Below are 13,985 nucleotides of genomic sequence, written 5' to 3' on the forward strand. Positions count from 1 at the left end.
ACAAAACAAAAAACTTTCCATCCAAGAGCTCTGACTTAAGAACTAAAGATTCTTCACAACATTCCTAGGAATTATTACATCCATAGTTTAAGTGAAGAACCCAAGTAGTCACAAACAGATGAAAGAAAAGCTTAATTTAATTTTCAAAATTAAACACTTCATTCTGAAAAGTAAAATGAATTATTAACTTTAATTTTGAAGACTGAATCTTCATACAGCATATTATGATGCTTGGAGCATTGATGATCGATTTTCTGCCACCACAAATTGAAACACCCTCTGTCTTTGTTACACACAGCTATTTAGGAAGATTTTTAACTGGTTTACTTTGTAGATATATCTTTGGTGAAGGTTTGCAAAAAAGCTCCACCCAGCTGCCCTTTTTCTCACCATAGTTTTCCTATTACCTTGGTTACTCAGGCTTCTATTCTTGGACTTAAGCCTCAAGACATACCAAGCCTTGAAAAACCAGGGATAAGATCTCCATTTCTACTTCTTTGCAATAGAAACAGAAAGGATAGAATACAAAAAGTTGCACTATGGATTTGGGAAATAAAAGGTGACAGATGAGATTATCTATGTAAAAGTGGTGAGCCACATGATAAAACATCAATGTATTTGAACAAAACAGAACAATTCTCATGCTTGTGCAACAACCATATGAAACTGAATTCTGTTCTGTTCAGTTAAATTTGATTTATGATGGAAGAATGCAATAGTTCATACCTGAACCCCCACTAAATTTGCTTTTATTTTGCTTATGCAGACTTTCAGTGAATTGCACAAAATCCTTATTCATTACATGTAACAATACATGGCTTTCCAGATCAAACTGTGCCTCAATCAAATTATTTTGAAATCCTCTTTGTCATTTTAGCATTGCCATCTTTTGCAAATAAAGTTGATATAAGAAAATAAGTCTGTCAACCCTTCCAGTCAAATATTATGATAAAGAACAAGTTATGGATGAAGCAAGAGATAATCTGACAAATAGTGTTGCACAAACTCAGTGCTGCATTGTATCCCAAAAACTGAGCTGAAGAGGCTGGTTTACTATGGACTATATGACAGCCAAATTATACTGTGGCCTTTGCCATCCATTCATACTGAACTACTAAATTATAAGATTACAGAATGGACTACTGGCTTGAGACTTTTCCCATGATGCTACAATACTGATTAGATCCCCAATAATTTAGCAAGATACATTAAACTTTAAGAAAATCAAAATGCTATGCATAACCTATGGTAGAATTAGAAATATGTGACATTCAATGCCTACAATCACTGCAGGTGCTGCTGCTTAGAACTGTGCTACAGACAGAAATAAAATCCAGTAACAAAGGCACAACTTGTCACTACTGAACAGAAGCTTTTCATCTCATACTGCTTGCAACAAAATAATAATAACCTTCATCTAATATTGCTTGCAACAAGATAATAACCAGAGATTTCAAACATTAAATTCCATTGCATCTGTCCCAGGGATGCTTCCCAAAGTGCTGCCCCAGGCCCCAGCCCTGCATGGCAAAGTGCAAACCTGCTCTGACACGTGGCCACACAGCAAGGAAAGGGAAAGGCACTCTTGTTTTAGGCTCTATGATCTCACCTGTTCTAAGAGTTACATGACTTGCAAAGAACAATTCCCATTTGAGGGCCATCACTGATACCAGCACAATGAAAATAGTGCAAAGCACACTTTCAGGGAGAGAAATAAAATAAAAATATCTGCATAGTTTGGATACAAACTGGCTGCCTTGTGGCATTCCTAACTAGGCAAAGGTTGCCTCTCTTCCTATAGAATGCAAGTTTTAACTCTGTTTAGATATATTACTTTGTTTACAATAAAACACTTAATTTTTAAATAATCTCACATACCAACTCTTTTACCAGCCTCAACTGCCTTTCTTAAAATTGCACAGTAACAAAAAGAATTGTCTCAGCTCCAGATCAAAAGAAGTTACTATAAACAGTAAAACAAAAACTACCAATACAAAGAATGTTTGTTTCAGAATAACCCAAATCAGGGTAGGGGCATGGAGGAAGGGGAAGTCAGATTGCTCAAGTATAAGAATAAAAAAGTATTTTAGATGGGGAAAGCATGGAAAAATAGGATTGCTTTTCAATGAAAATAAATATGCTTTCAATCCCAAATTCTTTAACTCTTGTGGAGTTTTGGCAGAACATAGATGTCTGGCTCAACAAAGCCAAGTGTTATAGAAAAGTCTCCATGGCACAGATTAGCTAATAACTCCCCAGGCAAATAAATTTCTTTATTTTTGTCCATTGAACCACCAGATTTTCGGGAAAAAATTCCTTCCCTTGGGCATAGAGCCTTGGGGGTTGCAGTTCCTGAAACTGACCACATGCTCAGGTTTCATTGGTCTCATCTGCACGAGTCAGACTGGGAAGGTTTTACACCTGAACACATTTTCAAGATAAAAACTGACATCTTGCTATGTCTAAATAAGACATATATGGCTCCTTCTCCACATATTTCTGCTCTTGGCCTTCCTTTTTCTGCTATCATTGCTCAAAAGCTTTACTAGTGGGGGAAGTCTTCTCCCACTTCCCCCCACTAAAAAATAGTAATTTTCCAAGTGCTTAGTGCCTTTTACCACATCCTCTCCCTCCCCACCTCCAGGAGGGGGCTGGAAATGCTGACAGAGCCATAATTACATAATGATGACTGTAACTGATGGAAGAAACATCTCATACAAACACACAGAGGAGACATAAGGCTGACTGATTATTAACAGAAGTGGCCAGCTGAGAAAAGAAATCTGTCCTTCCTAACCACACTACAAAGTTTGTTAGTGAGAAGTTCAGTAACATAAGCCAAAATATTGTTCTGTAGCTGTGAATTCGTGCTAAAATGACTCACTTCACTCAAGTTACTACAGCTTTACAACTCTAAGATTGACTTCTTGTAATATTACATACTACATACAAATATTTATGATCACAAAGAAGGACTTCAACTTAATCTGTATGGCATTTGTTTTATTGTTTCAGAAGGATGATGTTTCTGAAGAGAGCTAATTTTTTAAAAAGCATTTAAAGCCTCAAAGTAAAACTATTTTCTGAACTATATTTTCCCATACAGATACATTATTACATTTATTACATAAAAGGTAGTCTAACACCCACTTCCAAAGAAACACAGATGAATCAATGCTGAGAGTTTTTGGAAAATCCAATGGCAAGCTGCTTAGTTTACAGCAGGACATCAAGAACAGCTCACAGCTGGCTCTAGGTGAGTGAGCTGACCTGGGACCCCACAAGGGGCACAGCAGCGCCAAACAGCCCTTCACAGAGGTGACTTTGGGTGCCTGGAACTCACTAGTTTGGGCTCAAATCTATCCTGGCAAGGCAGGGTTACCCCCACTCTGGTTCTTCCCAGTGCTGCTGGTTAAAGGGTGTCCATGGATTCTGACAGAGCACACAGCCAAAGCCACCCCCAGCCTTGGCTTGGCTCCCCATGCTCACACAGCAACACCTCTCACCCAGTGAATCCTAAGGAACCCATGTAGGTATTGCAATGGACATTACACTGCCTAAAACCAAGACTGGCTGTGAGAACTGCAGGGAGTTGAGCTCTACATTCCTTTAAACAAAGGAGACTTGCCTACTTATGTCAAGAAACAAAAGCAGAGTACAGGAGTTTGTGGTTAGTCTCATACTGCCATCTACTGAAAAAAACCAAGCTAGTTCTCAACAAAAATGTTCTCTTTGTGATTCTTCCCACTGCATCTCACAGCAAGATTACCTGTGATTACATTTCCTCAGCCACATGAAGTCTGCAAAACCTTCTACTCTTCCATTCTTACATAACACTAGAATTTATGTGTGCAGCATTTACAAAGATCAAGCCACTATCCATGAGACATTAAAACTCCTGAGCCTTCTGCAGAGTCCAAATGCCTACATATTAGCCAAGGAGAAAGTTTAAGAATGTCCTGAGGGGTCTATATAATTAAAGCTGATGGGTTGTATCAGTAGAACAATCTCTGTACTGATGGAATGATCACACACTTATTCCTGCTTTCTGTGCAGCCTGTTTATCTATCCAAATTTAGCACAGGATAATATAATTTAACAGACAAACCTAAGAAACAGTGCAGTTGCAATGAGAGTTTTTTACATATTCTTCAGCACATTTTTTAATTTAGTCCTTTTACAACAAATGAGGAGGATAAGCCACTAAAGAGAAAGTTTTACTTCCTACTTACCCCCTTTTCTGTTGCACAAATATCTGTATTTCCATAAAGTGTCCCAAGTCCAATTACTTTGCCACCATTTGTCCTTATATCAATTTTATGGCTCTGAAAAAAGTTTAAAAATCATACAGTTAGGATAACTGGTTCTCTAGTTATGGTTATCTTGTTTTTCAAGTTGTACCACACTAACCACTGGAAGCCTCCTTAGTCCTGGCAAGCAGAACCAGATTCTACAGTGTTTCACTGCACACAAATTCTAATTCAAATTGTTTTGCTTAAGGCAAATCTCCAGTTTTTAACAAATTAGCCAAGTTTCAAGTAACAACTGTTCTATAGCCCTTATACCTTCCAGCTGTTGCTGCATACAACCAACAAGAGGAAAAAAAAAAGTACTGAAATACACATAAACCAATCTCAAAAAGCCAAAAAACCCCACCAGGTATTGAGAATAAAATACAGCCATCTGTAAAAGAGAAAAAAATCTTTAAAAAATACATTTAACTAGATTGTTCTCTCCTTATACAGTAAGATGATGAATGAAATGTTTCAATCTGCCATCACAGTCCCTTTGAGGCAGGTACACCATGCTTGTTATCAGAATAATGGTTAAACAGCAAATCCTCCAAATGTGTAACTTGAGGAGAATATGGGGACTTGCAAGATTGGAAAAACTAGTGTATAGCAAGGGCTCACCAGTGTGGCCACTGATAGATCAGTAAAATAAAACCACAACACAGACACTAATTCTCCCCATCCCAAATTATTAGAATATCTTCCTTAAAAAAAAACCAACCAGGCTTTCAGAAGTAGGTATCTCTGGAGACCCCTAACAGACAGAAGGATTTGCTGAGAGAAGAAACCAGTTACAGTGGTGAAGCAGCTTTTTCACTAAGAGGAAATATTCCACCAGCTGAAAGAAAAAAGCACTAATTTTTCATAGGGCTTCTGTAAGCAAGGGAGAAAGGTTGGAATAAGGAAGAGGCAAAAGGATGTCAAGACCTTAACAGATGGCAGAGGAAAAGCAGAAAAATTTGTTCAGAAGAAGAGAAGGACACTGGTGCTGGATGAACCAGGCTCAGACAAGGTGTGTGGTGAGGAAGCATAGCAGGTTTTCTGCCAGTGTGAGTGAGATGCCTGGAAATTCTTGTTATCACCAGCCCAGCCAAGGAGTCAGGAGTAACTGAGGAACATGGAAGCACAATTAAAGGGTCTCCCTGGTGGCATTGTCATCATAAGAGGCACAACAAAAAAAATTAAAAAGAAGTACTGCCTTCTCAATCAAGAATTTGTGAATAATTCATACTCTGAAGAAGACCAAAATGCCATAACTGTGTTTTGGAATTACTATTGCTATCAGTTGATCTAGACACTTGGAAGGAATAGGGTAAACTGGACTTCAGCCAATTAAAAAACAACCACCACCCAAACAAAACAAAACAATTTAATAAAATCACCCTCAATAAATCTCACTGGCTGGGTAATGTCTACCACAGCAAAACTGTGTGTAGTTTTAATTTAAAATCCATTAATAAGCCTCATAGAGACTCCTCCTTTCTGTTCAATTACTAGTATACATGGTTAAGCAAAGTAGAGGTCAAATCATTAAGTCTTTTGTAAAGACTCTATAGACTGTATATAAAAGAAGCTTTGTATATTGTATAAAAAAAGTTTTTTTAAATTACAGTTTATACTAACAACTTCTTGCAAGTTAAGAAAATGAGCAGTTGTGAAGGTGTTTGCTGGTGCTCTTGAATAATACCTACATGACCAGATTTTTTCATTTAAAGTCATTTATCAATAATCTTTTCTCTCTCCTGTAAAGAAAGGCTCTCCTGCTTTGTTAGTTAATGAGGTTTGTTAGTAACAGCAAACCACCATTAAATCAGCTTTAATCCATCCAGGGGAGGGCACTATCACTTCAGTTTGCTCCATAAAGCAAATTCCCAGAAAGGGAATCAGCTCTTATGCTTCTCTACAGCATCTGGCCCATAACATTTTTAGTAGTTTTGGAAAAAACCTGAAGGCTAATAATTCTATTTCTCCCAAATAATTCTGCTTCTCTGATAACACAGAATATAATTCCTGAAGCTTTATTAGAAAAAAATTAGTTCAGTCACCTTACTAGAACTACAGTACTTAAAAACAAGATTAGACTAAAATCCAGCTCTTAATTTTTAAAATTCAAGATATTTCACATCTTGGATTGCATTTGAGAGAAGATTCCCAGAAGATAAGTTAGTGGTCTTTCTTCAAAATCATCTTTTTCCATGACACCAAAAAATTCTTGATGTGATGGCATACCATGATTACTGTCATTATTACTGGCTAAAACCACTTTGTTTTCTCATACTGTGCAGTTTCTCATGCACTGTTGTTGCCATTATTACACAATAAAATAATTTTTAATGAAAAGTTTAGGTGGGCATCACATAGTGCTATTAACTTCTGTAAGATTTTAGGTATCTTTATTACAGTAAAATGTTCAATTACACAGAATCTGGAAGGTTCAAGTTCTCTATAGTTCCCCAGCTGCAGAGCACACCTAGCTCTATTGTATATTACACCCCTCCCTAAGCTCAGTTTTCCCTACATCTGTTATAAAATCATCTCTTACCACAATAACGAAAAATGTTAAAAAATTTTTCATATCTCAAAAAAAATTGACCCTTCTGTTGAATTTATACCAATTCCTGCAGGTTCAATCCCAAACAATCAAGTGAATTTGATTCCAAATAGCACCTAAGTCAGATAAAGTGTGATTAATTTTACAACAGCTTAAGTCAGCATACTTGAAACCTCAAGACTGAAAAAACAACCTCATGCCTATGATATATCATAGGCAGTATATATCAGATATATTTCAGTCAGGTATTTTGGACATGTAATGTGTAACTTCTGATTGAAAATTAACTTAAAGGGATTGTCAATAGCTCTGATATACCAATTATTAAAAAATAAAAAAAAAACCCCACACACATACAAAAAAAGAAATCAGCAGCAAGCTGCAAAGTCTTGATTGAGCAGGCACAACTATTAACCTACTAGACAGGAAATCCCAGTCTATTATTTTGCTTTGAGGGGTAGGGGAGACAGGGATCAGGCTCACTGCTGTCACTGTTCCTGCTGCCTTTGGCTATCACAGGTACATGGACTTCTGACTCCTCCTCATTCACTGGTTTTGACTTTGTGCTGCAATTGTATGCAGTAATTCAAGGTGAGGTGCTGTACACAGAGCAATATGAGTGCTGCAATGAGAATTCCAGAGTACTTCTCATCTCCAGAGCTGGTATTTAACACTATATCCCACCACACAATCCCTTCTCAAACAGTGGGGGAGGGTTCTTTGTACCTTTATTGACTGCAAGACACTCGTCCCCTTCTCTGTTTCTATTTTGCAGTTATCACATTCTATTTTCTGAATCTTCACACAGCCAGTCCCTGATGTTTTGATATCCAAATCTAGAATTAAAAGAGTTTTATCAGCAACAGAAAGAAAAAGTCAGATATCTTTAACATAGTATTTGATCATGTTACACAGTGTAAGAGCCTGAATGAGGGATATGGGACTCCATGCAGCTCTCCACAATGCAGTTTATTCCATCCAAGAGTTACAGCAGTCCAGGGTGGTGGGTGACAGAGCCTGTGCCCACAGCTGTCAGCTCCAGCTGCAGGCAGGCCTGGAGACCCTTTGGTTTTGGTTACAATGCATTATAGACTTTTCTTTGCTGAGCATCTTCATACAGTAGAACCAATCTATACCTTAACCTTTATCTATAGCCCTATCATAATGACTATAATTACCATATTCATGTTACTAGTCTCCAATCACTACAAGTTAGTACATTACAGTCTAAGCTAGAAGTTGTTTTTCAGTTTTCTTGCAGGGGAAAATTCTGGGACCTTTTTTCTACCTGCAGCATTTGCTGACTTGTTTGCCTGTGCTATCTTTCTGCTTGGTAAAAACATCTTGTTTGAGGCAGGTTCATCCTCTGCTCTAAGCCATAAAAACCCCTTCTAACTAACACACCCTTTGCCTCCTTGGTCATCCAGTAAGACTGGCTCAGCAATTCTTTTCTTCTATATCAAAACTTGCTTTCATTTCTATTCTTCATCAGACTCAACATTTAAAAATCTTTCTCCTAAGCATACATATCTGTGAGACTTTCTTATCAAACTTCCATCCTTCCCAACAACAGAGTAACCAAACATAGTAAGGAAAAAAAAGCAGCTTCTTTGTTACTAAAAACCTGCTTGCGGTGTCTGGCCATGCACTTTGAACAGCCTGAGTAGTCACTATCAGCTATGAACACTGAAAGTTTACTAAGTCAGAAAGTTTGAGCCATCCAACTCCAAGAGAGAACATTAAGAAGAAGAATTACTGTAACCTGTGGCAAGGAATCAGCAGGGCGTGAACCTTTAGTGAAGTCTCATCTTTTTTCTTTTTAACTCCACCTCAATCTCCTATCTCCCCTAGCCACCAATTCCATTAGAAATTGTACTTAAACACTTGGGCACCCTGACACCCTCTTTGGGGTAGAAGGCTGGCAGGTGTCTGAGGCCACAAGTAGAATAATGAGGTTCAACAGCACAAATACCCAGGCCTTGCTGCTCCACTATCCAAAACCAGGCAGAGAAGTGTTGGTGTGTGTCATTCTCCCCAGCCTTTGCAAAGCCTGACATTCCCCTGGCATGAAGAAGCACGTTTGCCTCTAGCCTGAGTCACCTCACCTTGCTACTGTTCATAGACTCCCACAAAGAAAAATCACCAGGTCTTGTGGATAGGATGCAGGGGCAGGAAAAGCAATTTTCTGCTATTTGTCTTGCCCTTGGGTTTAAGGAATGGGAAGAAGTTTTGACAATGTACAGTCTGGGGATTCTGTCTATATTAATAATTTCTATTAATAATTTGTATAAATGACCACTATAGTGGCTGGCAAAAGGTAAAGGCAGGAGAGGAAAAATGTGATTTTGTTCTTCTAAGGTAAAAGGTAAAAAGAAGAAAAAGAAGAATTGAACAGCAATCAGAAGAGTTTGCTGCAAGACACAAGTGAAGAACTGACAGGATCAGATAGTGAGTCCCATCACTTCCTAAAGGAAAGGAGATTATTTAGTAAAAAAAAATCTTCATTTAACCAAATGTGAAAAGTGTTTCGTTCACTGCCACTGCCTGCTAAGGTTATCAGAAAGACAAAAAGAATAATCAGACTGTGCAAAACAAGCTCTGCCCCGAGGAGATTCCCAAGTCAAACCTGTGAAGTGTCCTCCTGCCCTGCCTCCTGGAACCACGACAACAGTGAGCTTGCAGACCACGAAGATGAGAGACTGAGAGCTCCAATTAACAACAAGTGGAAGTGTTCTCACCTGACAAAACCTGACTAGGAGAATCCAAGAGACAGACTTGAAGCACAACATCTTTGCAGCAAGCATCCTCCTTATGGCTGCAGTAAGCCCAGAGGTTAAATTTAGTGAAGATGCAGACCACATTCAAAGGTTAATGATTCCTTAAGAAAGAAGGCTACAAGAGGTAGACTGGGAAGCAATGCTGTTTTTGAACAAGCTGTCTTGCCCAGACTCTCAGTTCATCCACTGGACAACTGCATGGTGCTTGGGAAGGTCTACAACCAAGACTTCTACTGCTTTGCTTTCTGAGAAGAGAGTCCCAAAAGCCACTTTGCTTGTGCAAATCTTCAAATTCAATCAGCTTGAAACCCTCCTGCTCTTACAAGGGACAAGGCAAAGGCTTGAGAGTGCTCAGTTTAGTCATGATACAAACACACTGAGACTTTTACAAGAATAAGGTTAATAAAAAAACCTTCTGATCCTGCAGAGCATACTATTGCCATCATTTGAAAAGGTGGGTTAGTAGTGTAATCCTAGCTGTCAAAGATGGGTGCTAAAAGAGGACCTGGAAGTCTGGAAATTCATAAACAAGTCATTAAGAAACACCAGGGACTTCTGGAACATACTTTGTGCCTTGACCCTCTGCAGTCACACCACTTTGGTAGCCTCTATGTAACAAAAATTAGTGGACAAGGAATTGAGCCCCTCTGTCTCTTTCCTTCTGAGTTCCCAAACCAAGGATAAACAACTCCATAAAGAAGCAGACTGAAAGCTGGATAATATTGCCAATGAAATTTTAACAAGGAGGAACAAGATACAATCTGTTTCAGTGCCAAAACTCCAAAAATAGCCAGTTTGATTCCTCCCTAGCAAAGACAAGGGCTGAAGCCAACTTTAGCCACATAAACCACAAAGAATGCATGAAGATCTTTGTGGTGTAAAAGACTTGTATCAGAAATGAAGGTATTTAGGAAAACAGAAACACTTTGGTATCAGAATGTAAGCAGGGGTACCCCAGGGTATTTAAGCAGCCCAGTTATTAAGCTGCCTTAAGCTATAACACTTGAAATAGACTGGATAATTATTTCTTTTCTGATGACACAGCAGCCCTAGAATTATCTCAAATTATGGTTATGCAAGCCCTCAGTACAGTTTACTTCTGCATACTCATGCAGTCAATGTATAGTAACCAGAAATCAAAGGGCTGGTTTCAGGTTTAATTAACACATGCCAAAATAAATAAGCCTGATTAAACAGAAATTCCTTGACATCTGCCATCAGTGAAGGTTAGATGTATCAGAGAAGATTATGAGATCATGTGTGGTATTGAAATCCTATAGAGCTCAAAAACAGACACTAAGACAAACAGAGGATCTTTTGGTACTTGCCCCACTAAGCTGCTTAGAGGTTGCCTTTGGTTTAAAATGCATATTCAAGCTCAGCATCTTCCACACATGCTCTTTATTCAGGCTCTAAGGAGCTTTAGATAACTTGCAGCTTCCTGGATAAGCTCCAAGCTAAATTGTGAAAGCTGTTATGAAATGCCTTAACTTCCAAAGTGAAGAAAACAAGCAAAAGCTGAAAAGAGATTCACATCAACCCCTCAACTTCTTGCAACTAAGTGACTGAGAGAGCTCAGGCAAAACCACCTGAGCAGAACAGAGCTAACATCTTCCTCATGCACCCAAGGAAAGGCAGAGAAAAGCCAAAGTGTTTGCACAGCAACAACAGTTCCTTTCTGGTTTGAGATGTGTTTTTACAAGAGATAAGATCTTTTGTTTATGCAATGAAATTTAATGGATAATTATTTTCTAAATGAATAAACTGAGCTACTCAAGCACAAACTAATGCTCAGAAGATAAAAAAACCCCAAACTAGAGCTGAAAGGACACTTAAAAGTAGAATCTCAGTGCAAGCAAAAATTCTACTTCACTGAGTAGAAACTTAAAACACCCAAACCCCACACACTTACATTTCTGTAAATATATCTCTAGATGCACCCAGATGACAACAATAATACATCATGCTAACCATGGGGTGACAAAGAGCCACTTGTGGAAGGACATTACAGCCCACAGATTGTCCAGGGAACCTGAATTGCATGAGCTTACCACAAACCCAAGCGGAACAGCTTAGAAACCTACAAAAAAAAGAAAACCTCTTTCAAGAAGAAAGCCCCTAATACTGTCTGCAGTGTAGGCTGAAATTCAGCATTCAGAATATAGTAAGAATCTCAAAGACAGGAAAAAAGTGAAATTATTGTTTTTCATCAATCAGGATTTATTATCAAGACTTTCAGGAAGATTCCTCACATTGCAACCCTTTATGAAGGTTGAAATTCTTCACATGTTAACACAATGAATTCTGCACCTTGAGAATAACCAGCTCAGGAGTGACTTGTAACAGTCACTCAGAGATCCTGGAGAGACCAAAATAGTAAAGGACTGCAGTAACCAGACACACCTGAGAACTGAAGGGTAATAAATGAGACACTGGGTTTGCTTCATTCTCAGTAATTATGGGATGGACTCTGTGAATGTGCTACAGACAAGCCAAGGTAATCTTTGTGCTTGCCAAGCAAGGGAGGGGAAAAAATAAAAAGAAGAGCTCTAAGATAGCAACTGAAAATTCTCAGGTAAGAGTCAAGGCTACAAGACTTTTGGAGAAGACAGTCCAGCTAGAGTTCAATGACAGAGTCAATGAATAAAGAGGTAACAGCTGATCTGTTTAAGAGAACCAACTCGGGTTTTCAAATGTCTTTAACAATTCCTTAGTTCCCTATTGTCTTTCAGCTATAAGCTGTGCACCACCTTCAACAGTACAAGAAGCTGGAAATTAGCACAAATAGCAAGGCTGAAAACTTGTATCAATGGCATCCAATTATTCAGACTAGTTAAAAGCTCACTGACAAATTGCAGGAGGACCTTGGAATACCACATACTCAAATGATAAAGTAGCAGGAAATTAAACTGTGGGACTCTGACAAGAGTTTACCAGGAAGCTCTCACCCTGAAACTGTTTCTATACACTCAGCAGAGATCCACTGAGGTGTTCAGCTGTATCAGGCTCTGAAAATCCTGTGATGAAAACAGTTGAGAGCTAAGAGAATGCTTAGATGAAATATCATTTACATTTGTTCTGTTCTTACCCTTCCCTGAGCATCTGTTTATGACCAGAGGCAGGGCAGTGGTTGCTGGAGTCATGGTAGCAATCAGCACAGCCATTCTGACAGAGCAAAGCACACTGAGGGCAGGAAGGCTGAGATTATATGCACAAATATTCTGTATTTAGTTACAGAATATTTGTGCATGTATTAGTTGCTAGGAAACAAAACAGACCCTAAGTTGTGATAAACATATGTAAGAAACACCCCTTCAGTTATAAGCAGTGTTTAAAAAAATTAAATTATAGGGATGAGTAAGACTGGAAAACGTGAGAATGATGCTATGTCAAACCCATAGAATTTCTCCATTTTGAATTATGTACAGTTCAGGTCCTTGTAAAAGAAAACAACAACAAAAAAAAAGCACATTGCAGAATTTTCCCTAAGACAGAGGGTGGGAAAAAAAGTAAAGTAACATAAAAGGTGCAGAACGTCTTTGCTGTATGTAACATCCTATTCTACAAAAGTCATAGATTACATGAATGAAGTGTAAGTAGGGTGGGATTATTCATCATATTCATCACAACTGCAGCAGGGCATTAAATAAAATAAAGCAGCAGTCTTCTATAACTTTAAGAAAACAACACACCAGATGCATCAAAGTTCTTCCAGCATGATGAAACATTCTGCCCTGTATAGGAAAATTGCCCAAATGCACAGGAAAAACCAAAACCACATTAGTGACTGAACACAAATCCCTGAGTCTGTACTTCCTAAACTCGGGGAAAGTGTCAGAACTTTACCATCAGTTCAGCAGAGATATTTATTGGCTTCAGCCACTATAGCTGCTCTCCCAAACTGTGTTCCACACAAGAAACCCTGCACAGATTATAACCCTATGCCCAAAAAGATAATGCAACGTTTGTACCGGGCAAGGGAGCCCTCCTTTATTTCATCTGCACCGTTACCTCCCAGGCTCTTTCGATCCTGCGGAGAGCCCTCCGCACACAAACCCTGCCGGAGCTGCTGGATGCTGCAGCCCTGCTCCGTGGAGCAGCCCCAGGAGGGCAGGGGTGCCCAGGATGCTGCCCCGGGGCCGGGTCTCTCTGGAGCAGCCCCAGGAGGGCAGGGGTGCCCAGGATGCTGCCCCGGGGCCGGGTCTCTCTGGAACAGCGGCTGCCAAGCACAGGTGTCAGCGAGCGCTCCGAGTACCCCTCACCAGCTCAGGTTCCAGCACAAACCACTACTGGCAAAAAGGTCACCAACAAATGGCGTATCCCAACACCCAGGAACACTCCAGAGAGCTCAGGAACCACAGCGGG

At 39.2% G+C, this 13,985-nt stretch overlaps 1 protein-coding gene across 1 annotated transcript in view; it reads right to left on the reverse strand.

Annotated features, from left to right (window-relative positions):
- The window catches only part of FAM185A (family with sequence similarity 185 member A), a 39,791-nt gene that overhangs the window by 25,318 nt on the left and 488 nt on the right, over window positions 1-13,985 (reverse strand). Inside the window, exons 2-3 of the mRNA XM_066550873.1 lie at window positions 7,570-7,679; window positions 4,233-4,325 (exon numbers count right to left, since the gene is read on the reverse strand). Of these exons, the coding sequence (XP_066406970.1) occupies window positions 4,233-4,325; window positions 7,570-7,679 (203 nt within the window). The remainder of the gene's footprint in view (window positions 1-4,232; window positions 4,326-7,569; window positions 7,680-13,985) is intronic.

This window comes from Molothrus aeneus, chromosome 5 (genome assembly GCF_037042795.1).
Source record: "Molothrus aeneus isolate 106 chromosome 5, BPBGC_Maene_1.0, whole genome shotgun sequence".
Classification (NCBI taxonomy): domain Eukaryota; kingdom Metazoa; phylum Chordata; class Aves; order Passeriformes; family Icteridae; genus Molothrus; species Molothrus aeneus.